This window comes from Lissotriton vulgaris, chromosome 5 (assembly GCF_964263255.1).
Source record: "Lissotriton vulgaris chromosome 5, aLisVul1.2, whole genome shotgun sequence".
Classification (NCBI taxonomy): Eukaryota; Metazoa; Chordata; class Amphibia; order Caudata; family Salamandridae; genus Lissotriton; species Lissotriton vulgaris.
The window spans coordinates 1,272,750,790-1,272,777,965 of NC_141693.1; the positions used below are offsets into that span (position 1 = coordinate 1,272,750,790).

At 48.0% G+C, this 27,176-nt stretch overlaps 1 protein-coding gene across 1 annotated transcript in view; it reads left to right on the forward strand.

The window, feature by feature from the left end:
* RNPEP (arginyl aminopeptidase) overlaps nucleotides 1-17,453 on the forward strand; it is a 345,377-nt gene extending 327,924 nt beyond the window's left edge. The window contains exon 11 of the mRNA XM_086923117.1: nucleotides 17,033-17,453. Coding sequence (XP_086779243.1) covers nucleotides 17,033-17,188 — 156 coding nt within the window. The 3' untranslated portion in view covers nucleotides 17,189-17,453. The remainder of the gene's footprint in view (nucleotides 1-17,032) is intronic.
* Nucleotides 17,454-27,176: the final 9,723 nt, after the last annotated feature.

Below are 27,176 nucleotides of genomic sequence, written 5' to 3' on the forward strand. Positions count from 1 at the left end.
TCAAGATGATGATTTCACCTCTAGTTAATTACCTCATATCTATGCTCCCTCTAACCCTCACGTCAGACTTCTATCACAAACTTGACATGGCTATCTCAAACTTCCTCTGGAAAGGTAAAAGAGCTAGAATCAGCATAAAAAAGCTTCGCTTAGACAAATCCGCAGGTGGGGTCAACTTGCCAGACTTTAAAAGGTATGAAGCCGCCTTCCTAGCCAAACAAGGAGCCCACTGGCTCGCACCTTCACCTGACTACACTCCAGTGTAGCTAGAAATCGAGAAAGAAATTCTAGATGGTATCACCCCTAGCGCGGCTCTCTCGTCTAACCTAAACAAACTAACCCACTCTAAATCAATATTTCATAACACCAAATCTGCTCTCCTGCAGTTTGACAGAATCCTAGAAAACAGCATTCGGGGCTCACAATGGGAATCCCTATGGGACAACCGTAACATTATGTACAAGGGTAAACCTCTGCACAATGCGACATGGATCAAAAAAGGCATACTGTTCCCATACCAACTGTTTGCGGGGGCATACTCTATTCCATTCAGTGACTTGCAAATCAAATACGATCTTGAACCAATTGAATTTTACAACTTCCTAAACGTAAAAACAGCATTGTCCAAAACCAAACTCTCCCTGACACCACCCTCCCTCCCAACATACCTTGCCAGATTAAACAGACTAGGACACCAGGTTTCCTTTCTCTATAGACTCAGCCGTCCCCAACAATCTAGCCTTACTGCCCCTGTCACACAATTCTGGAATAACCTTTCATCCAGACTAATCACAGAATTAGATTGGACCAACACATGGGTATCTTGCACGAGACACAAAATCAGCCCTACACTGTCTCAGACAAAATACTGGCTCCTTCATAAGGCCTTCTGGACCCGGCGCGATTATTTGCACACAACATCACCCAAGACGCCTTTTGCTGGAACTGCAAACGTGTGGAGGGTGACTCATCACACATTATCCTAGAATGCGACTGTGTAGCACAATTTTGGGAGAAGATATTCGAATTTGTCTCTAAACTATTCCACATTACACCAACAAAAGAGCTCCCTTACCTAGTTTTCGGATTCACCCAGGACCCATCCCTTGACGCAGACGATAGGGCATTACTTGACCTCCTCCTAACAGCGGCGGTCAAGACAGTCCTTAGCAACTGGAAAGATACCAGCAAAGCCAACTTCGCAGGGTGGCTGAATTGGATAATCAGCTTACGTGGTGCAGATAGCATTGCACTCCATCAGACACCGTGGCGCCCTCCCACGAGAAAACTGTGGTCGACTCTTGACAACTACTTCACGACACATAAGCCACCTTAAAATGGTCCACACACCGCCCATGATCCATTCACATGTGCTCACAGACTCCCATCATTGTATTATTATCTATCATAGTACATTTTCCTTTCTGAATGAGTAAAATGCTGTTGGAATACAATGTCTGTTACTAAAATGTTATTGAGTATAAAATACGTGCTCCGCTGCCTTAGGCAGGATACAAGCCATATACTTTTGTATTGACATTTACTATGGATGTATTGTAGCGTACAGTAATTTTGAACCGTGAAATTGTGACTCTAATTATGCTACTGGATCTACTTCTTACATGTTTTGCTGAAACAACCAATAAAAAACTTTTGAAATCAAAAAAGAAAGCCACGGTGCTTGAGTAAGGAAAGACTGGTGGACTTGGTTTTGGAGATGAAGCCTATGCCTCAATAGTGGAAGAAATGCTGGGTTTTCTTGTCCTAATATAAGCTGTTCAGGGAGGAAAGGTAGTACACCGAGTTTAGCCTGAAGAGTTTGGCCGTTTTGCAAGGAGATGGGCACCTGTACTAGGGGGTGGACCCGGATGAGCACAGTTTAACCCGTAGAGGGGATTGCTGGATCAACTAGGCACTGAAGTATTACTGATTGGCGACAGCCAGAATCCAGCACTGCCCGTACTGTTACCCCTTTCACAAGCACACTTACGTAGAAACTGGGTCCCATTTCCTCGGAGTAGAGAATCGAGCAGGGTATACAACTCATGTCCATGTGTTCTTCCTGAGTTTTCTTATGAGGACAGGTCCTGGCCAGGTGACCCCACTCTCCACACTCGAAACATTGAGGTCCCTTTGTGGGAGTCGGATCAGGGCGAAAGGCACGAGATTTCACCAGTTCTGGCAGGGGTTTGGTTGGTTTCTTGTCGTCTTACTAGGGGGACCCAAGGAGTGTGTAGGCCTTTCTGAGTCCCAGGGTAAGGAACGTGGTTGGGCTCGATGAAAGGTGGTGGCCATCTCGATGGCTTGCTCTACCATGAGGTTCGTGTGTTGCCTCCGCCACCTCAGTGAAGGGTGGGGTAATGCGTCGAGGTACTGTTCCAAGTAGATCAATGACATGATCTGTTCTTCAGTGTTTGTTTGTGGCTTCAGCCATTTGTCCACGGCGGCGTTTAGTTTGAAGAACAGGGTTTTTGGGTTATCGGCTGGGGTTCCCCGTTCTTTTCTGAAGCGCACTCTATAAGCCTCTGAATCCATCCCTAAATGATCTAAGATGATTCTGGCACATTTTTTTAATGCAGTAATGGCTCACGGGGCTCTGGTGTCTTGGTCCAGGTCTATAATTATACTGATATATAAAAAAGGACATAGAGGTGACCCATGCTGTTATAGACCAATATCTCTGATTGATTCTGTAGTCAAGATTTTAGGGAAAGTGATATTGGCTAGGGTCACAGATTGGATTAAGGAAAATGGGGTCTTATCTAATTTTCAATATGGCTTTAGAAAAGGGAGAAGCACTATGGATCAATGCCTGAATCAACATCTATTAATAAGTAAATACACAGTAGCCAAGTAGGGTTCCCTGTACATGGGTTTTATGGACCTCACATCAGCATTCGACCTGGTTAACAGATCAAAGCTGTGGTCCATTTTACTTGAATTAGGCATTGATCAAAACCTGGTATATTTTCTGGCAGATCTACATCAGGATTTAGCAGCTGCAGTTAGGGTTACTCAGGATGGTAACTGCACAAGACCATTTAAATCATGCAGAGGTGTGCGACAGGGCTGTATCCTGGCCCCTCTGCTTTTTACCCTGTATATAAATTACTTGGATAAACAAGCATTTACAATGCAATGGTCTCGGCATTGTTAAAGTTAGAGCTATTGGCATTGCTCATGACCTTTTTATTTATGTTTTTGTTTTTAAAACATATAAATAAATGGCATTGTCATTTACAATGCCAATAGCTTAATCGCTCGCAAATGCGAGACCTATTGCATTTGCACCCACACAGAGCCACACACACAAAGCCACCCACACACACATACAGACCACCCACACAGAGCCACCCACATAGAGCCACCCACACACACACAGCCACCCACACACACACAGCCACCCACACAGCCACCTACACACACACACAGCCACCCTCAAACAGACAGAGCCACCCACACATAGAGCCACCTACAAAAGAAGCTACACACACAGAACCACACACACAGAGCCACACACACAGCCACCCTCAAACAGACAGAGCCACCCACACATAGAGCCACCTACAAAAGAAGCTACACACACAGAACCACACACACAGCCACACACACACACACAAACACAGAGCCACACACATTCAGACAGACAGAACCCAACACACACAGACAGACAGAGCCCAACACACACAGACAGTCAGAGCCCAACACCCACAGATAGACAGAGCCCAACACCCACAGACAGACAGAGCCCAACACCCACAGACAGACAGAGCCCAACACCCACAGACAGACAGAGCCCAACACCCACAGACAGACAGAGCCCAACACCCACAGACAGACAGAGCCCAACACCCACAGACAGACAGAGCCCAACACCCACAGACAGACAGAGCCCAACACCCACAGACCTACCAAGCCCAACACCTACAGACATACCGAGCCCAACACCCACAGACAGACCGAGCCCAACACCCACCCACAGACAGACCGAGCCCAACACCCACCCACAGACAGACCGAGCCCAACACCCACCCACAGACAGACCGAGCCCAAAACCCACAGACAGACAGAGCCCAAAACCCACAGACAGACAGAGCCCAACACACACAGACAGACAGAGCCCAACACACACAGACAGAGCCCAACACACACAGACAGACAGAGCCCAACACACACAGACAGACAGAGCCCAACACACACAGACAGACAGAGCCCAACACACACAGACAGACAGAGCCCAACACACACAGACAGACAGAGCCCAACACACACAGACAGGCAGAGCCCAACACACACAGGCAGAGCCCAACACACACAGACAGAGCCCAACACACACAGACAGAGCCCAACACACACAGACAGAGCCCAACACACACAGACAGAGCCCAACACACACAGACAGAGCCCAACACACACAGACAGAGCCCAACACACACAGACAGAGCCCAACACACACAGACAGAGCCCAACACACACAGCCAGAGCCCAACACACACAGACAGAGCCCAACACACACAGACAGAGCCCAACACACACAGACAGAGCCCAACACACACAGACAGAGCCCAACACACACAGACAGAGCCCAACACACACAGACAGAGCCCAACACACACACAGAGCCCAACACACACACAGAGCCCAACACACACACAGAGCCCAACACACACACAGAGCCCAACACACACACAGAGCCCAACACACACACAGAGCCCAACACACACACACAGAGCCCAACACACACACACAGAGCCCAACACACACACACACACACACAGAGCCCAACACACACACACACACACACACACAGAGCCCAACACACACACACACACAGAGCCCAACACACACACACACAGAGCCCAACACACACAGACACAGAGCCCAACACACACACAGAGCCCAACACACACACACAGAGCCCAACACACACACACAGAGCCCAACACACACACAGAGCCCAACACACACACACAGAGCCCAACACACACACACAGAGCCCAACACACGCACACAGAGCCCAACGCACACACACAGAGCCCAACGCACACACACAGAGCCCAACGCACACACACAGAGCCCAACGCACACACACAGAGCCCAACACACACAGACAGACAGAGCCCAACACACACAGACAGACAGAGCCCAACACACACAGACAGACAGAGCCCAACACACACAGACAGACAGAGCCCAACACACACAGACAGGCAGAGCCCAACACACACAGACAGAGCCCAACACACACAGACAGAGCCCAACACACACATACAGAGCCCAACACACACAGACAGAGCCCAACACACACAGACAGAGCCCAACACACACAGACAGAGCCCAACACACACAGACAGAGCCCAACACACACAGCCAGAGCCCAACACACACAGACAGAGCCCAACACACACAGACAGAGCCCAACACACACAGACAGAGCCCAACACACACAGACAGAGCCCAACACACACAGACAGAGCCCAACACACACACAGAGCCCAACACACACACAGAGCCCAACACACACACAGAGCCCAACACACACACAGAGCCCAACACACACACAGAGCCCAACACACACACAGAGCCCAACACACACACACAGAGCCCAACACACACACACACACACACAGAGCCCAACACACACACACACACACACACACAGAGCCCAACACACACACACACACAGAGCCCAACACACACACACACAGAGCCCAACACACACACAGAGCCCAACACACACACACAGAGCCCAACACACACACACAGAGCCCAACACACACACAGAGCCCAACACACACACACAGAGCCCAACACACACACACAGAGCCCAACGCACGCACACAGAGCCCAACGCACACACACAGAGCCCAACGCACACACACAGAGCCCAACGCACACACACAGAGCCCAACGCACACACACAGAGCCCAACACACACAGAGCCCAACACACACAGAGCCCAACACACACAGAGCCCAACACACACAGAGCCCAACACACACACACAGAGCCCAGCACACACACAGAGCCCAACACCTACACAGAGCCACACACACACACAGAGAGCCACACACACACACACACAGAGCCACACACACACAGAGCCACACACACACAGAGCCACACACACACAGAGCCACACACACACACAGCCACACACACACACAGCCACACACACACACAGCCACACACACACACAACCACACACACACATAAACAGTCACACAGAGCCACACACACACAGAGCCACACACACACACAGAGCCACACACACACACAGAGCCACACACACACACAGAGCCACACACACACAGAGCCACACACACACAGAGCCACACACACACAGAGCCACACACACACAGAGCCACACACACACAGAGCCACACACACACAGAGCCACACACACACAGAGCCACACACACACAGAGCCACACACACACAGAGCCACACACACACAGAGCCACACACACACACACAGCCACATACACAGCCACACACACACACACAGCCAAACACACACACACAGCCACACACACACACACACACACACACACACACAGCCACACACACACACACACACACACAGCCACACACACACACACACAGCCACACACACACACACACACACAGCCACACACACACAGCCACACACACACACAGCTACACACACACACACACACACAGAGCCACACTTACTGTATGTTGGGCTGGCTCATGCTTAGCTCTCTGAGCTAAGTCAAACTTCTAACTCTGCTCTGACACGCCTCTTTCTGCAAATTCTCCGGCTTCTCCGCTTCTATGTATAATTTGCAGGTTACCTGGACAAAGAATGCCGTTAACTTGTCAGATTTGTAAGCCGTGCATCTTACATCTGGCACACAGATGCTCCAACTGAAAAATCCAAAAAAAACCAACTCTTAATCAAACCATCTCCTGCTAAGCACGATTATGGAATCCCTTACCTACAGAACTCAGGCTCAACTCCTATGTGCCAGACTTCTTGAAATGCTTAAAACCAAGAATTTTCAGACGCACCTAAATAACTAACATTGTTCAAAACGTTGCTTTCTCTATAACCTAACCTTATCGTTTCTTCCTCATAACTGCAAAGACTCTGCTGCTCATTTGGCTAGAGAAGTGCTAAACATATATTTACAGCGAAAATAATGACCGCCCAAGTTCAAAATAGGGTTGCTTTATACCTGCCAACTATTCCAATTAAAGTTCAAGGCCAATCTTCCGCCTGTATGAAACGTTCAACCCATGAACGTCATTTAGGTTCGTCAGTCACAGCTGTGACCCCTGGCGTGCCTCATGCTACCCCCAGCACTGTCACTGCTATCCCCTGACCTAAGAGAACATTAGATAACTTGGAAATGAATAATTTATTGTTCCAAGTAATGTGGATCATCTCTGTGCCTCCTGTTGCCCCTGAACAAATGAAGAGAGTAAGAAACAAATACAGGGGACAGGGAGAGAGGAGGTAAAGTTAAACAGCTTTGAGACAAAGGAAGGGTAAAATAACCAAAGGAAAAGAACACTACAAAGACATGGGTGATCAGAAGAAAACACAGGCGGATGTATGCTTGAGAGAGACAAAGAGGGTTGAAAGAGACACCAATAATACTGTGACAAACAGGTGAAAAACACAGATAAGGGAGTAGGAGGAGGGAGAAAGATGACTGTAAAATGAGATGGAACAGGTGAGAAAGTTAGGTGAGAGAGGGGAAAACATGTTTTATAAGGAGATCAGTGAGAAAGACACAGTTAAGGTAGACCGGAGGAGTGAACAAGAGTCAGCAACAGGTGAGAAAGAACAGAAACAAGAAACGTTTAACAGATGACAAACAGCTGAGGGGAGTGTGACAGCGTGTCAAAAGCCATATGCTATCGGGGTTAAAACAAATTGATGTACATCCACTACCCCTGATATTTTGGTGAATTGACGTCCATGGTTCAACCTATGACAGAGGATCGCAGGCCAACCACGGGATGAGGTGATAAAAAGGTGAAAATGGTTCACAAGCAGTTCCACACCTGGTCAGAGGTAGTTGGCAATATTAAGCCCCCTGTGCAATACCATTCCCCCTTTAAAGTTGTAATTCCACTCTTGGCAGTCCCCAGTTCTACCACACTCGTCTGCACTTTTACTCCTCCATTAGCCAACTCGATGTTGTTTTAATGGGGCCCTCTTGAAGTGTTAGGGCCCTCTGGAAGGTTGGGGCCTCTCCTGTGCTACACCCCTGCTTAAAATACTGCGGATCGTTCACAGTAGTTATAACAATTTGACGTTTAATTGCACTTTATAACAAGTCTCTTCTGTTATGTGCTACTGTAACCTAATGTAATGGTATTGGATTTGTCCGCCTTAGAAGGATGAAGCGCTGAGCTGGTATTGCCGGAAGCAGGAGCCATGACGTTTAGGTGCCAGCGGCGATCATTTGATTCACTAAGCCAGCTTTACAATCAAGTAATGACCAAGCTCGCCAACAGGACGAAAAGTTACATAACGTTTCATCTCTGTAGATGCAGCTCCTGTGGGACAACAGTTATTAATTAATTGATTGATTCATTCATAGTAGCCTCAGCTTCCATTAGGAAAAGGTATTAATATATTCAATTAATCCATTCATTCATTATTCATTCACTAATGCGCTAATTTGTGCGTTTGTTCATTTGTGATAGCCTCAGCTTTCGTGAGGTAACACGCTCATCCGTTGAACGCATTAATCAAACCACTAGCCATGTGTTCATTTATTCATGGCAGCCTAGCATTCATTGTATTGAGTCCATTCATCAGCCATCCATCCATCCATGCATGCATTCTTTCATCCACAAGTGCACTCATTCAACGATTCAGTTAATCTGTTGAATCATTATTTAGCCTATCCACGTGTTAGCTCATATATGCATTCATCCATTCTCGAGTCGTGGCTCAAGCCTGCAAATGGGACATAAAGGGCTTAGTTGATTCATTTCAACTAGTCATCCATCCATTCAGCAATTGAGGAAGGCAGCGCACGCTCTTCCCCCACCCCTCTTAAGTACCGACAAGGTGCCGCAGTTTACTCTATCTGGCATGCATTTGCGTTTCGTATTTTTTTATCGGGACCCCCACCACTGGTTAATTGCAAACTTATATATAAAGAAACGTTGTTATTTGCAGCGCCAATACCCCAAAATGTAACTAATGTGAGACCTACTGCATTGCAAATGATTGTTTTACGTTAATTTTCAGACACTAGGATTCGAAACGCGGACAGGCCTGGACCCATCCCAGTGGCGCCGGGGCACAAAGTGGCAAAAGGCACCCTACCACCTGAAATGTGCCCTCTGCCGCTGCAGGATCCTACCCCCTCCCCCCCACCCCCACCCCCACCACCACCCGATTAGTAAGCAATGAGTAATCCTGTTATCAAAGCAGTGCCCGGGCCGGGGGCTGGTGAGGGGTCACTGGAAACAAAGCCGGACCCCACCCCGCCCCTCCGCACACTCAGGAGTGCATCAGTGGGGGGGTGGAGGGTCCAAGGACCCCGCACTCTGCTGCTTTACATTTAACTGCTGACCGAGGTAGGCACTATTTACATTCTCCAGCTCTATGTATATTCAAGGTATGCAAAGCAATGACCCCAACAGCTGGCAGCTACCCACCCACAAATCGAACTTTTCAAATTTGATGTGTAATTACCACAACATTCAAATGCAGACCTCTTACCCACAGAAGAATGAAGTAATGAGACAAAGCGTGAGAGGCTGGCCAGGGGAGCCTCGAGGCGCACAGATGCCTGCGCTGATTCAATGAGTTGTTTTACCAGTGAGTGAACGTGTGAGCAAATCAGGGGCGCCGCGAGGGTGTGTTTAGAATCACACAAGGTGCTGGGTGGCTGCGAGGTAAGAGGGGGCACCTGATTCGAAGGGCTAATCGTGAGAACGCTTCAGTTCACTTCAAGTCCCGGCTGCCATCCCACGCTCGCCCAGAGATACCCATCTGAAGCCGGGACTCTCACAGACCCGGACCGTTCTCAGCAGTCACTCCCCCGCCCCCACAGCCAGGCGGGCTTCGCTTTCTTCTCGATAGCCAGGGAAAGCATACACAGATAATGTTGCATGCGCTGCATCTCAAGGTTAGTAGAATAGGTGAGTACAATAGATAAAGCTAGGTAGGCGGCGTAAATATTAATATATTTACCATGATTATTATGATTATATCATTTATAAAGCGCAAAATTGCCTATGCAGGTTTCCTGGCTATGTATACAAGTCAGGTCCCGGGCCGGCAGCCAATCACAGCGCGGCCCGGGGAATGACGTCAAGGGGGTGTCCCGGGCCGGCAGCCAATCACAGCGCGGCCCGGGGAATGACGTCACGGGGGTGTTCCGGGCAGCAGCCAATCACAGCGCGGGGGTTGTCCCGGGCGGACCGGCGATGATTTTCACACCGCAACAGATGGGGTGGGCTCCCTCAAATAAATAAATAAAACGGGACTAAGCAAATTAAAAGAAGCGCTCCTCAGCGCGGACCTCGGCAAGAGGGAGGGTGTGGGGGGGTGGGACTTAAAAAAAGAGACAAACGCCCACGGATCGCGTTGTTACGGGGAAAGAGTGATTGACAACCATCTCTTCTAATGGCTAGCCTCCATTTATGGAGCTAGCCAATGGAAGAAGGAGTGGGTTCAAGTCCCCTATACTGTGCTAACATAAAATCTCAGCTCCGCCCCCCCACTGCTTCGCAGTGGGACGGTAGCCTCAACCTAAAAACTGGCCCAGGCAACTTTGGACACACCGCGTGTGGGGACACTTTCCATCCAGGTTCTCCTATATGCGGATGACGCTGTTTTGTTGTCTCGAACTGCCATGGGCCTCCAGAGGCTCCTGGATGCCTTTGGGGGTTTTATGTGTTCTTTAAATCTCATAGTGAATATTGCCAAGTTTCACGTTATGATTGCGTTGGCATAGAAATAGAAAGATCAAATCTTTTACTTGTAATGGAGCTGTGGTGTCCAGAGTACCCGTTTTTACTTACTTAGGGGTACTCTTTGATGAGAGAGGTTCATGGGTCCCTCAATATAATATTTTTTTTAACTCAGTAGTTAGATCTACCTCTGCATTAATAGGGTTTGCTCGGCGTCTGGGAGCTAGGCCCTTTGAAGCTATTCTTTCCATTTATAAGGCAAAATGCCTGGCAATTGCAACGTATGGCGCTGCAATTTGGGGCTATAAACAAGTGGATGGGATGCAGCTGGCTGAAAACAGTTTTTTACGAACCGTTCTGTCTGTCCCACAATCAACGCCAACCTTTGCTATACATAATGTATTGGGCCTGGGCTATGTGACTGATTTAGTGAAAGTTGCACCCTTGGTCTGTTGGCTTAAGACTTTGCTTAACCCGGACATATCATTGAATCATTTAATTTTACGTGATTGTGTCTCATTGGATAAGGCTACTAATATTCAATGGCTCCTATATGTAAAATCCATGCTCACCAAGCTGGGACGCCCAGATCATAACCCGAAGGGGATTAGAAAGGCTCATGTGAACTGGGTTAAGACCCAATGTTTAAATCTAAAGTCGATGGAACAGGAGGATCGGGAGCTCCAAAAACCTTTGGCTAGGGCGCATTATCTGATAAATACCTCTCTAGCAATTGAGCCCTATTTAAAGACCGTGACCAATCATTTCCATCAGTGGCTCCTGACCAGGTTTCAACTGATTATGATTCATTTTATCTTGGGGGATAGTTCAGGGTGGTGTAAACTAGAAGATGCTGGCCCATGTATGTGTGACAATTTTTCATCATAAGACATGGAGAAGCAGACAGGGACACTGATTAGGTGAAAAGGTTCAAGACTTCCTGTGGTAAATGGGGAGGGGTTGATTGCCACCTTCTCTCTTCCGTCAGAGTGTGTGTGTGGAGGACTTCGAGCACTTCTACGTGGTCCGGATGTTGTCCGTTTCACCAGGGCTCCCAGTATTCAAGGCGAAAGGTAAGCAAAAGAAAACAAAAAGAACAAAACATGAGGGAAAGGTTCTGACATACTCATGGGATGAGGAGTGAAGGGAGGAGGCACCCAATTCTACTTCTTATGCAGAGAAGGTGAATAATTTGCACTTAGGTAAGAGGTGTATAGCGCGTATCTAACTCCCTCCACCCGGCTGCCCCGAGGGAGCTCTAAGCTCTGTGCCCCAGAGAGACCCGAACCGGCCCCGTACCGGCAAAAGGTTTCTTTTTCCAGGTCAAAATAGCAGTTTAAAACTGCACAAACACAGGCTGTAATGTTTAAAGTGCTACTTAAGTTGGTGGCTCAATCAGTGCTGCAGGCCTCTAGTAGCATTTAATTTACATACCCTTGGCGCAGGTAGTGCACTACACTAGAGACTTACAAATAAATTAAATGTGCTAATTTGAGATCATGTAATGCAACTGGTGCTATGTAAAGCGCTCTAATACCCGATTAGGTCCAAGTGTGCGCTATATAAAACTCTGTTAAATTAAATAAAAAATTAAGCCAATATTATCAAGTTGTAAGGAGTGAGCACGTTCACCTTAGCACTAATTAGCACGGACGGTAAAAACGAGATATGCAAAAATGGAGGAGGGAGTCAAAAAAGTTTGGAGCAAGACCATCCTAAGGCTGACAGGACTAACACCCAGCCCACAAGACCTTTCTGACCCCAGTCTCTGCAAAGGCAACTCGTGTCCTGCAAGCATCTGCCCAGTCCATGTACTTCCTCTATCTGGTGTAGGATCCTTATGCACCTTATCTTCAAGTGTGGAGTGCCTCTGCCATACCAAGACTGTTGTCGCCACTGCTGGCAACCTAAGAGACAATTATAAATGCATAATACTCTGAACTACTTTTAACAGTCGGACTCAAAGCGCTTAGCTCTAAAACATGATTGTGTTTCTCAGGACTATTCTAGCCTGTGCATTATGTTTGCACTGTAAGTTCCAACAAAGAAGCCTCATTTCAATGATACCTATCACATTTTACTAGACTACTGAAATATTGTGTTTGAAAGACCTATTATTTTTTTTTTACATATAAAGTCACAGAACTGACTGCACACACACCATTTATTGTGTTATTTAAGTGTTTACTATATATATATATATATATATATATATATATATATATATATATATATATATATATATATATATATATATATATATGTTTCTAAATCTACACCAGGACTTGAAAAGAGCACAAAGTCCAAAGAGGCGGATCTTGGTATCACTACACTTACAGTTCTAATTCTTTGGGTTTAAGAGACAGTACTTGTTCCAAGGATTATACTGTCTCACTTAGTTCGCTGTTGCCTGCCGAGCTGGCCTAAAACTGAAAAAAAGATTGTGCATAGGTTGTTTAACAGACCTATTGCTTTTATTATTACAGGTTCACTCTCCTTCTCCTTCTGCCTCGATGCAAACCATTAAATGTGCTGTACCATTTTTTTTAACTCTCCCTAGACCAGGAGAGTAGCTATCGATAGTGCAGCAGGTAGGTAACACTTGTCACAATTGTGTGAGGGGCGAGAGGCACCCGAGATCTAACTGCTTTTACTAGCAATCTAAGGGCTATTTGCCCATTTTCCTTGTTTGTGTTTGGGCCCATGGCAACCCTTTATACACCGATCTTCTCTTACCTAGTTGTTAAAACTGATTTTGCTTGCCTATTTTAGTGGTCAAGATTCTTGAAATTGTAGTTTTCCAGTATAGGTAACACACCTTATTAAAGTCAATAACATCCTAAAAGCTAACCAATTTATTTTCATTCTGGACAAGACGCAGTTAACTTTGAAGAGAACAACTGTATTCTTACATAGGTTTTGTATTGCATGATGTTGGATGCTTTCACAAGTCAGACTGAAGACCTTTTGGTCGGGGCCACAATAGGCATGTTTGGCCTTCCCATCTGCTGCTGTTCCACATAGATGTGGTCTCATGGGGTGGCTGGCTGCAGATCCTTGACCATTGTCTGCTATGATGTTGACCATGTTTATAACACTAAGACCTGCTAGGAATTTCTGACCTTTCTCTGAATGATTCATAAGCTAAAGACTTCTGTATGAGTTATTCAGTTGATTGAGCATAGCATGCCTCCAAAGCAAAAGAGGTTTTTTTTGGTCGTAAGTATTATGTGTACCTGTCAACCCTTACACGTTCAAGCCCAAAACCCCATTTTCACTTTTTCACATGTTGCGGCAAAAATGTTTTCAAATCCTTGTATTGTTTTTGAGTGCAGTTTCAATATGAATTACTATATAAAATAGCTTCTTCTACTACATTAAGACTGATGAGTTATTTGCTACATGCCTCACTGTCTACATTTTGCTGTAGTCCGTGCCTTGTTATGGCCAATCTGGATTCTGCTAATTTGTGCTTTGGCATTCTTGAATACCTTTCGGACTGTCTTTAATGAGTTCCAAAGCAGCATTAAGCTGATTTGTCTGGGAAAGGTCCTTGGCTCAGAGTCTTCCTCTAGATGTGCTAACATAAAGTTCTAGTATCATTTGGGTTACCTAAAAATGCCTACTATAAAAGTTGTGTATTGACCTGCAGCACAAACTTTAGCTTTAGATACACCACATAAAGCTTTGATCTATTACCCACTGCTTCCTTCCTTTTGAATCATTGAAGTACTTTTTCTGAATGATTTGCTTTTCTACCATACAGTCCGAAAACTTTAGATCCAGGCTCTAATGAACCCCAAGCTGCTTTAGTCCTTCCTTTGAGGAAGTCTAAAATTACTTTATTCATGCCTGAATTGTGACTTAAGCCCGAGTTGTAATGGTAACTTAAATATGTATTCATGTATTATTTTTATAGCGCAAACCTAGCCAAAACGCAGCGGAACGATGCATAGGGTCAAAGATGACCATAGAATCAGTGAGTGATAATGCATTGTGATTTAGTGTTCTTTAACTCTTTCGTAAATTAAAACCATGTTTGGGTGGTCCCGATTGATTCAGGGCTCTTATTCCAAGTCCTGGGTTAATAAATGGAAAAGACCTGCTGCCTTCTTTAGTCTTCTTTGTGATGGTGTCCTGGCTACGGGTGAGCAGAGAGTCCCTAGAGATGGTGAGCTTGTCTGCAAGATAAGCGGTGTGCTGGTGGTGATAGCTGCTTTGTATAAATGTTATGTATTTATTTTAACCATTTATATAGCATGCCTGGACCTATAGGTGTGAGCATGCCTGGACCTATCAATGTGATAGCACTTCAAATTGAGACATTTCAGACAGTTCCGGGATTTATATATTGATGGTGAAGTTGGGTAAACATTACATGACATTTCAGAAGTTAAATACTTCTCAGATAGCCAAAGATCATTTGCAAAGTTTGTAAAAGAAATTGCCTGAAGAGGTGAGCCTGAGCTATTTCTGTGAGGTAGTGGTTGGGGTCAGGATACAAATATGAGGGGCAAAGAGTTCTAGGCTGAGATTACTGCACCAGAGGACTGGTTTTGTGCTCTTGATTGTAAGAATTTCGATTTTGTAGGAGAAGCGTAGTATGACTTCTTAAATCCCTTGAGCCACCAGAGATGGTAAGTGTGTACGCTAGATATTGAGGTGTATTGTCATGGGTGACATCATGACCAATGCTAAAAATTCTAAATTGGATTCTGACCCAGATGGGTAACCAGTGGATGTCACAGTGAATGGTTGTGCTGTGATCATACTTGCCTGCAGCTGAACCTTCCTGGCACCCAAGCAGAGCACCGCTTTGAGAGAAGTGGATGTTTGACAGGCAACCTGCTGGCACAGAGTTTAATTTAGTCTTGAGATGATTAGTGAACAAATAGCTTTGTTAGTAGAAATCTATATTGGGTTACCAATGCAGTTACATTTGTCTAAACAGTTATTCTAATGTTTGTTTAGGAACGTGAGGTTATGAGTAGTAGTAGTAGTAACTTGTCTGGTAATCTCTCATAGTGTTCATGTATTACAATCCCTTTTTTGCAATGTAAAACACAGAACGCCTTAGGCAGAATGTATTAAAGAAGATACGCGTGTTATCAAAATGTTCACTAATCATCTCAAGACTAAATTAAACTCTGTGCCAGCAGGTTGCCTGTCAAACATCCACTTCTCTCAAAGCGGTGCTCTGCTTGGGTGCCAGGAAGGTTCAGCTGCAGGCAAGTATGATCACAGCACAACCATTCACTGTGACATCCACTGGTTACCCATCTGGGTCAGAATCCAATTTAGAATTTTTAGCATTGGTCATGATGTCACCCATGACAATACACCTCAATAGGCAACATTTCATCTGGAATTACAAAAGATGGACTTACACTGATAAAGAAGTGATGAAATTGTGCAAATTGGTGCGTATCCTAGCTGCGCTTCTTGTGGGACAGCAAGAAAATGTTAACTTTTTTGCATAGTTGTACACTTTAAAAGATATTTCAGGGATATGACATTTGAAACCCGTTTGTCATAAAAGTTTAACATATGGGCATCTTATTTGAATTTTTCCAGCGACTACATGTGTTATCCAGGACCACCTTCCTGGCTAAAATATTTTACCATGAACACTTTGGAAATTGAGTACTTAATTGAAAGCCTTCCTTCAGTATAATGATGTCTGTTCAAGTGAATTTGAGTTATTTCATTAGATATTATCTTGAATTCTTTTCTTATAGAAAATTCTGAAGTCGTTTTAACCCAATTTTACTCCCACAATTTGTAATTGAGACCCATGAAGTCATCCCATTAACCAAATGACAAATTCCCTCTAATTAATCCCTAGGTTGCCAACTTGACTCCTCTTCCAACTGTCGCGAGGTGTTTGTAGGTGACAGAGTTTACTGATGTCAAAATTCATACCTCAATATTTCAGTTTGAATGGCAATTTCTATTTATTATTGGTAGGACTAAGAACATAAAAATGTAGGTTCATGTATTCTTGGTCTATGAAAATGAAATGTTAATCTATGAAGGGACATTGTTTCACCACCTAAACTTTAATAGTATTTCCATGTATGTTCTGAATTCATGAGTATAGACGTGTGTTTAAATATTGCAGGGAAAACAGAAGTACACTCTGCCTATCTATCGTGCTATGAAGAATGGCTCAGAAGCGGCGGGGGCACTTGCAGTAGAAACCTTTAAGACCACTTGTTCCCAGTTACATGAAAACGTGCAAAACTATGTCAAGAAGATACTAACGGCTGAATCTTGAGTACCTGGCACAGTGGTAACTCCCTTCTGTTTGTGGGAAAGAGGGATTGCTCCGGTATTGGAAATATTCCTACCAGGGCTGTGTCTGTCATCTGCAAGCAATTGGATCTTTAAAACCAATCATTTTGTACATTGATTTCTTCTTTTTCATATGATGGAAATTGATTAACTCTTTTGTAATGATTGTAATATATATTCTTACACTTGTTGCTTTGAATTTTTTCAGAATTGTGGTGTTTAGTATATCAATAAACTGTTGCAATTCCTATTTGTGTTATTGTATTTGTAAATAACTTCTACATTATTAAAATGTACACCAAAGGCTGGGCCTTTGGGCCTTGGTATGAAGTTGATGGCAATGAATACTTAGTAGATTAAACAATGTATAACTTATGCATTTGAATTGTCTTTGGGTACAAATGATCAAGCTCTACAATTCTGTGATAGTTGCTTTCGGACTAATTGCATCTTATAACCAAATTAAAGGCCTCATTAGGATGGCGGACAGACCTTCGTCCGTCCGCCACCCCAGAGTAGGAGGGACCGTCCGCAGGGGCAGAAGCGGTCCCTCCCTGCAGATTAGGATGTGACCGCCACCCTGGCGGTCACATCCTGTATGTTTAACTTTGCGGCGGGTGCTGCTTGAAGCAGCACCTGCCGCAATGTTAAAAATGCATGCTTCGCATTTGCATGCACAAAGCGGCAGGCACCGCCCATGTGCACCCCCCCGTCACCCTGGGGGCCCGCAACAGGCCCCCAAAGAAATCTCCGTATGCCTTTCCACGGCGGAGAAGCCGCCGCAGAAAGGCATCTGTTTACCCCCATCCTAATATGGCTGGCGGTGTCTGTTAGACACCGCCTCCATATTAGAGCTTTTCCGCCGCGGTCGTAAGGTGACCGCGGCGTAAAAGCGGCGGACGGTCTTCCTGACCCCCCAGCCATCCTAATCTGGCGGGGGGTCTTTGAAGGCTCCGCAGCGTTTTTTCCACATCCTCCGGGCCGGCGGACACTTCCGCCGGCCCGGAGGATGCGGAAAAACCGCAATCCAAATGAGGCCCTAAGTGTGTTTGTTCTCTATGGTTTAGCCACTAAAGCATGATAAGAAGTCTATCTGGTATAGCTGGTGGATGTTTTGGTGGACTTTTAACATCCGGGCAGGATAACGGGTCAATATGTTTGGAGACTTGACAAATAGAGACCACCTATATACAGAGGCACACCAGTCAGACAGTTCCTACTGTTTGGTGGACTTTTCAATCTATTTAAAATGTTTTGGGGACTACTGGTAAGATGCCACAAACACACTTAACCCCCTCAGACAATAATGACATTGGGAAACCACTGGAAAGCAGTAATACAAATGTATAATGTCATGCTAAATATGATTTGGGTCTCCGTAGTAACCATGTGCAAGAGATGGGCTGTTGACCTAAGTGAGGATATGACAGATAGTGATTGGTTGCAAGTGATGGGATTTCCTTGCTTGGTTGCAAAAAATGATACATTGTGTGTTTCATTATAATGTATTACATTGCAATCATTTAGGTATTATTATTTTTTTAAGGTTTTATATAGCGCTAGCTAGGCTTGGAGACATCGGAGCCCTTTACAGAATCAAGAACAAGGCAATAATCAGTCACTGAGCATATTACTTGCAGTAATCATAGAATCTGAAAGAGACACTTTAGTGATAGATTACTTACCTTACCTTATTTTCAGTTTGCCGTGCTCCTCTTCGGCCTTACCAGCACCCCTCGGGTGTTAATGAAGGTGATGGCGGTGGTTGCAGCTCATCAGCGCAGGTCAGGGGAGTCAGTCTTCCCCTACCTCGACGACTGGTTGTTGAAGGCGGGCTCGCCACAGGCAGTCCTCAACCACCTTCAGACTACGGCCGACCTGCAGTTGCTGGGGTTCTCCATCAGCGTGCCAAAGTCGAACCGGAGTCCCTCTCAGAAGCTCCCCTTCATCTGGGCAGTTATGGATTCGACGCGGTTTCTGGTTTATCCTCCTAAGCAGTGAGTCTGGGCTATTCAGGAAATGATTTCGATCTTTTGGCCTCTATCCTGGGTTTCAGTCGGGATGACCCTACGGCTGCTGTGCCTGACGGCCTCCTGCATCATGCTTGTAACACATGCCAGATGGCATATGCAGGCGCTCCAGTGGGACTTGAAGTTCCATTGGGTGCAGCATCAGGGCAACATGTCTGATCATGTCCAGATCTCGGAGGGCACTGCTCAACAATTGCAGTGGTGGCTAACGAATCGCGATTGGGTCAATGGCAGACCCCTCTCCCTTCCCAAGCCGGTGCATACACTGGTGACGGATGCGTCCCTTCTGGGTTGGGGCGGCCACTTGGGAGTGGCAGAGATCAGAGGCCTCTGGTCCCCGGCGGAGGCCCGGTTCCATATCAACCTTTTGGAGCTATGGGCGATCCGGCTTGCACTGAAGTCATTCCTTCCCTCTGTCCCAGGAAGTGTAGTGCAGGTGTTCACGGACAACACCACCGCCATGTGGTATTGCAACAAACAGGGCGGGGTGGGGTCATGGACCCTATGTCAGGCGGCTCTGCACCTATGGACATGGCTGAAACATGGTTGAATCCATCTGTCTAGGTTACAGCGCCAGGATACCCGTAGGGTGACAGTTTGCGCTGTATAAGAATTAAATACAATACAATCAAGGAATTACCTTGGTGGTTCAACACCTGGCTGGTACTATGAACGCCAAGGCGGACGAGCTCAGCCGCCAGTGCTTGATGGATCACGAATGGCGTCTGAACTCGGGACATGGCACAAGGTCTCTTTCAGCAGTGGGAAGAGCCTTGGTTAGATGTATTCACCACTGAAGAGAACGCGCAATATCATTGGGTTCGAGGCATGTGGGCTGCTGAATTCATATCTGTGCATAGTCCGCCACCTAGTGTTGGGTCCGGATGATTGCACATTGTTGTCCTGGAAGAGTCTTCGAAGTATCACGAGATAGGTGGCTCCTCCCCTGGACTACAGTGCGCATGGGCATCGCCTCCATCCCCAGATTGTTTTTTTCCGCCATAGGGTTCGGATGTGTTTTCGGTTCCCTCCTTCGGAACCGATAGTTGTTCGATTTTACTTGAGACCAAAAGGTCTTTAGGCTGGGCGTCGGTATAGTTGCGTTCGGGTTCTCTTACTGACTCTCAGCTCCAATCTCCTACTGCCCTTCCACGTGCTTCGACGCGGACGGGCCTACACTACCGCATTTGCGATGGAGCGGACTCCATTCAAGAAGTGTCCGCTATGTCACTCGAAATATTCGCACCTCGACGTGCACCCGGTGTGCAACACATGCTTGTCACCGGATCACCGTGAAGACACCTGCATGGCGTGTTCAAAGTTTAGGAGTAAGAAAACTTTGAAGATTCGCCGAGCTAATCGACTCCAGGCACAGTTGTCGGCTTCGGCACCCCCACCTGATGACATCTTTCAGGAATCGATCGAGGAGGAGGCCGGCGTACAAGAGTCGGACTCTGGCCCCGCGTCCGAGGAAGAGGCCTACGACGCGGACGAGGAGGCCTGCGACGAAGCCTCCGGTGAGGTAGGGGACGACGAACTGATTTGTGCCGCGATGGGAGATAGCTCAGAGGAAGAGCATCCCCAAACGGACTCCGGGGTTTCCCCCCGTCATACGGCCCAGGTTGAGGGATCGCCTTCGGGCCTTACCCGAGATCTTACTATAAGTCCTACGTCCCCGCCTACGGGCCCGGTCACGGACATTTCTGGCAAGAAACCGAACGTGAAGCCAACCGGTCCCGCACCCTCGGATGCGAAACCGAAACCGAAACTGGCGTTGGTAAAGAAGGTTCTGGAGGCGTCAACTTCCACGAAACCCAAAATGGCCGACTCGAAGAGCCACGCCAAGATGGCCGACCACAAAAGCCGCGCCAAAATGGCCGACCCGAAGTCCTCTGGGTCGGCACCGAAGGTGAAGACTTCCGACGCGGCTGCGTCGGCACCGAGAGGGGTCGCGGACCCGAAGACGGCTTCGAAGAAGCGTCACGCCGATGGTGCGACAGGCCAGGGGGCGTCGGCACCGAAGAAGAGGCCTGCCGGCGACCGGGCTCTCGGAGACGAAGAGTCGCTCGAGACGGTTCAGCCCTCGGCATCCCTTACTAAAAAGGTGGGAGAATCCTTGAAGCGGATCCAACAGTACACTGTGGTTCCCAGCCAGGACACTGTCGTGCCTAGGCCCACGCCGAAGCCTGCCAAGGAACAAACGCCCATCCGTTTTACCCTTCCTCCCAAGTCGGCGCCGAAGGCCTTCGCGCCTAAGCAGAGCGGACATTCTCAGGAAGTATTGACGCCGAAAGCTGCCTTGGTGGTATCGAAGCTTCGGCTCCAACCGCTCGCGGTGGAGGAACGTCGAGAGGTAACAATCGACGCCAACACCGGAAAATTGTCGCTCCTCAAACGAAAGATTACGTCGGAGCCGCCATTGGAACCTTTTAGGATTCCACTTAAGAGCAAAAAGTACTCTGCGGACTCTTCGGCTCTGATGGAACCTCTGTCTCCACAAGCCATGGAACGCTCGCCGGCCCATTCCCCAGTGCCTGAGGTGGACGAGGAGGACGACGAGTACAACTATCCTGCGTACTCGGATCCGGACGAGGAGCAGGTGCCCTGGACGGCGGGAGGCGACACGGACGACCTGCAGTCAGGTCAGGACACTCAACTTTTCGCCACAAAGACGTCCCCGACGGAGGACTCGGCGGCGTTTAATGCATTAATAGAGAGAGCTGCAGCGAACCATGACGTCGAACTGCACTCAGACCCTGTGGATGCGGACTTCTTGGTCGACACCTTCTCGGTAGCCGAAAAGCAAGTCAAAACGCTACCTATGCTCAAAGGGGTGCTGAAGCATGCACAGGAGGTCTTCAAGGAGCCCACCCGGGCGCGGGTGGTCAATCCTCGCATCGACAGGAAGTATAAGGCGGCGCCCACGGATCCCACGTATATTAAGGGACATTTGCCATTGGACTCCCTGGTGGTGTCCAACGCTCGAAAGAGGGCGAATTCGCAGACTACTGGTGATGCTCCTCCCCCAGACAAAGAGTCAAAGATCTTTGAGGCATCAGGCAAACGCATTGCTGCACAGGCAGCAAACATCTGGAGGATTTCTAACACCCAAGCCCTGCTTGCACGTTATGATAGGGCCCATTATGACACATTAGAGGCCATCCTACAACACTTGCCTGACCAATACAAGGAGGCGGGGGAGATGCTCATTCAGGAGGGTAAACTCATTACTAATGCATCCATCAAATGTGCCCTAGATGTAGCAGACACTGCCTCCAGGGCTATCAATACAAGCGTGTTACTCAGACGCCATGCCTGGCTTCGAATTTCTGGGTTCAAGCCCGACATACAAACCACATTACTGGGTCAGACGGTGAATCCTGACCATCTGTTCGGCCCTGAGGTGGATGCCTCCCTAGAGAAAATGAAGAAAGATACCGAAACTGCCAAGTCTATGGGGGCTTTACAAAGTCAGCAGTTTCGGGGTGGTTCTTTTCGCCGCTCCAATTCAAGAGGCACCTCAAGAGGCCAGGCATCCCAGTCCACGCAATACTACAAGGGTAACACCCAGTCCTCGTATAACAACAACAAGGGCAGGGGTGGCTACAGAGGCAATAATATCAAGGGCAGAGGACGTGGAAACAATGCCTCCAGGTCCACCGCCTCCAACAAGCAGTGACGTCTTGTCACTTCCCCCCGATCACACAACACCTGTCGGGGGGAGACTACAGCAGTTCCTGCCGGCGTGGAGGTCCATCACCACGGACAGGTGGGTGAGGTCTCTTATCCAGTACGGGTACTGTCTAGAACTTACGTCCATTCCACCGGACATACCGCCAAGAGGCCGTGCTATGTCCGACGAGCACTTGACCTTGTTGCAGCAAGAGGTACTAATCATGCTGCAAAAAGGGGCGATAGAGCTCGTTCCATTGCAAGAACGGGGAACAGGGGTTTACTCCCTGTATTTTCTAATTCCCAAAAAGGACGGATCACTCAGGCCGATCCTGGACCTCAGGCCCCTGAACTGGTACATCAACTCAGAGCACTTCCATATGCTCACATTGCAGCAGGTGCTTCCCCTGCTTCAACGGGGGGACTTCCTAGCAACGCTGGATCTGAAGGATGCCTATTTCCATATTCCCCTGCATCCTTCACACAGGAAGTATCTCAGATTCAAGATCTTAGACCAGCATTACCAGTTCAGAGTCCTGCCGTTCGGGGTCACCACGGCACCAAGAGTTTTCACCAAATGCCTAGCGACTGTAGCAGCGCATCTCCGTCGCCAGCACGTCCATGTCTTTCCATACCTAGACGACTGGCTTATTCAGGCAAAAACGGAACAGCAGTGCGTAGACCACGTGTCACGCACCATTCACCTCCTGCACGATCTGGGATTCTCTCTGAACTACCCAAAGTCCCATCTCCAGCCCGCCCACGTGCGACAGTATCTGGGCGCGACGATCAACACTCTGGCGGCCACTGCGCAGCCGAGTTCAGTGAGAATCGCCGGTATCCAGGCGCTGATCCAACGATTCAGACCCCAGACCTCGCTTCCAGCGAGGGTGTTCATGCAGTTGATAGGCATGATGGCCTCCTGCATCTCCATTGTCCCGCACGCGAGACTACATATGCGTCCGCTTCAGGAGTGCCTGGCACGTCAGTGGACTCAGGCTCATGGGCAACTGACAGACCTAGTGTTGGTGAGCGGTCGGGCGTACAACTCTCTGCATTGGTGGAATCCACAAAACCTTTGCAAGGGCCGACCATTCCAAGAGCCTGTCCCACAGATCATCCTAACAACGGACGCCTCTCTCCAGGGATGGGGAGCGCATGTACTCCATTACACGGTGCAGGGACTATGGACACTTCGGCAAAGGAAGATGCACATCAATGTGTTGGAACTGATGGCAATCTTCATGGCCTTAAAGGCGTTCAAAGTACATCTGTGCAACAAGGTCGTGTTGATCCGGACGGACAACATGACGGCCATGTACTACATCCAGAAGCAAGGGGGAACACACTCTCCACAGCTGTCTCATCTGGCTCAGAGCATGTGGAAGTGGGCCATTCAGAGGAACATCTTCCTCATGGCAGAACATCTCCCAGGCAAGGACAACCAGATGGCGGATCTGCTCAGCAGACACAGCCATCAGATGCACGAGTGGGAGTTACATCCATCAGTACTCCAACCGTACTTCCAAAGGTGGGGTCATCCAGAGATAGACCTGTTCGCCACAAAGGAGAACGCAAAATGCCAAAGCTTCGCCGCCAGGTTCCCACACCCCCAATCACAGGGCAATGCGATGTGGATGAACTGGTCAGGCAGATTTGCGTACGCTTTTCCCCCAGCGCCTCTGATTCCGCTGGTGGCACGCAAGCTCAGGCAGCACTCGATGACTCTCATCCTGGTTGCTCCAACGTGGGCTCGCCAACCGTGGTACACCACGTTTCTGGAACTCTCCGTGGTACCGCATCAGAGGCTTCATCTCACTCCCAGCCTTCTGACGCAGAGCCATGGCGACATTCAGCACCCAGATCCGCAACAGCTCAACCTGGCGATCTGGCTCCTGAAGTCCTAGAGTTTGGCTACCTCAATCTTCCTCCCGATTGCATGGACATCATTCGGGAGGCAAGGAAGCCCACTACTAGAGCTTGTTATGCGGCTAAATGGAAGAGGTTTGTCATCTACTGTGTGGACCACAGCATTGACCCGCTAGATGCTTCCATTCAGAACATCATATGTTACCTTTTTCATCTGTATCGATGTAATCTAGCGTACTCTTCCATCCGCATTCACCTGTCTGCTATGGCAGCATACCTCCAAAATAGGCAGCACCTGTCTCTCTTTAAGGTCCCTGCTATCAAGGCTTTTCTGGAAGGACTCAAAAGGGTCATTCCACCAAGGACTCCACCAGCTCCAGAATGGAACCTCAATGTGGTTCTTACAAGGCTGATGGGTCCTCCCTTTGAGCCACTGCACTCTTGTGAGCTCCAGTTTTTGACTTGGAAGGTTGCGTTCTTAGTAGCAATTACATCGCTACGGAGGGTAAGCGAGCTGCAGGCGCTCACCATCCAAGAACCTTTCTTCCAGGTACATGCTAACAGGGTGGTGCTTCGCACTAACCCTAAGTTCTTACCAAAAGTGGTCTCACACTTTCACATAAACCAAACCATTGAATTGCCGGTGTTTTTCCAAAACCCAGAGACGCTGGCGGAGCGGATGCTCCACACTCTTGATGTGAAGAGGGCCTTAATGTATTATGTGGACAGGACAAAAGATTTCCGCAAAACCAAACAACTTTTTGTTGCTTTTGCCACTCAACACAAGGGAAACGCAATCTCCAAAGCAGGAATAGCTAGATGGATAGTAAAGTGCATTCAGATCTGCTACGCTAAAGCAAAGCGCACTCTCACTATACCACCGAGGGCCCACTCCACTAGGAAGTTGGGGGCCTCTATGGCGTTCTTAGGTAACATTCCCTTAGAAGACATCTGTAGAGCAGCCACATGGTCTACCACTCATACTTTCACCAAGCACTACTGTGTAGACGTGCATTCAAAACAACAGGCAGCTGTTGGTCAGGCTGTTCTAAAAACGCTTTTTCAGACTGCTGCAGCTGGCACGGGCGGCCGCCGCTAATGGAGGGACTGCTATGTATTCTATGCACATATATGAATTCAGCAGCCCACATGCCTCGAACTGCAAATGCTACTTACCAGTATGCATCTGTTCTTGGCATGTAGGGCTGCTGACATTCATATCGCCCGCCCTCCTCCCCGGCGCCTGTAGCAGCTGCAGTATGTATTCATATACAAACATATGCTCATAGCATGGTCATCACTCACTTCTTCACTCCATCTCTGCCTATGGCTAAAAACAATCTGGGGATGGAGGCGATGCCCATGCGCACTGTAGTCCAGGGGAGGAGCCACCTATCTCGTGATACTTCGAAGACTCTTCCAGGACAACAATGTGCAATCATCCGGACCCAACACTAGGTGGCGGACTATGCACAGATATGAATGTCAGCAGCCCTACATGCCAAGAACAGATGCATACTGGTAAGTAGCATTTGCATTCTGCGCGTTGGAATTTCCAAGGTGGCACTCGCTCAGCGATGGTTTTTGTCGTGAGTGGAGCTGCGGTCTGTTGTACGCATTTCCACCTATACCACTTCTGCCCAGAGTGCTGAAGAAGATCAGGCGCGATCGGGCCCAAGTCATCCTTGTGGCTCCGGATTGGGCATGAAGATACTGGTATCCCGAGCTACTCAGCATGGCGGTCGAGCCCCAGATCCGTCTGCCTTTTCGGGAGGATCTTCTGTCGCAGCAGCAGGGGACGGTCCTTCACCCGAACCTGTCCAGCCTCCACCTCCATGCATGGAGATTGAGCGGCGACAGTTGACACTTTTCGATCTTCCTCCTTAAGTCTGTGATGTCATTCTGGCAGCCAGGCGTCCCTCCACTAAAACGGTGTACGCCTGTAGGTGGAACAAGTTTGTGGCATGGTACACTGCGAAGACTGTGGATCCCCTTTCTGCCCCTCTGTCTGAAGTCCTTCTGTTCCTTCTGTCTTTGCCCCAGCAGGGCTCTGCTCTGGGCACTATCAAAGGTTATCTTTCTGCAATCTCCACCCCCGGTTGTGAATCATTTTCTAAAAGGCGTTACGCACACGTTTCCTCTGGTGCCGTTTATCAGGCCTCAGTGGGACTTAAACCTTGTCTAGACGTTTCTGATGTGCGCTCCCTTCGAGCCCCCTCATAACTGTCCTTTACGTCATCTCTCTCAAGACAGCTTTCCTGGTAGCTATCACCTCTGCCAGAAGATTGAGTGAGCTCCAGGCTCTTTCTTCTAAACCTCCTTTCCTTTCTATTCATCCGGACAAGATGGTTCTGAGGACCCATCCTTCTTTCTTGCCAAAGTTTTTCACGCCCTTTCACA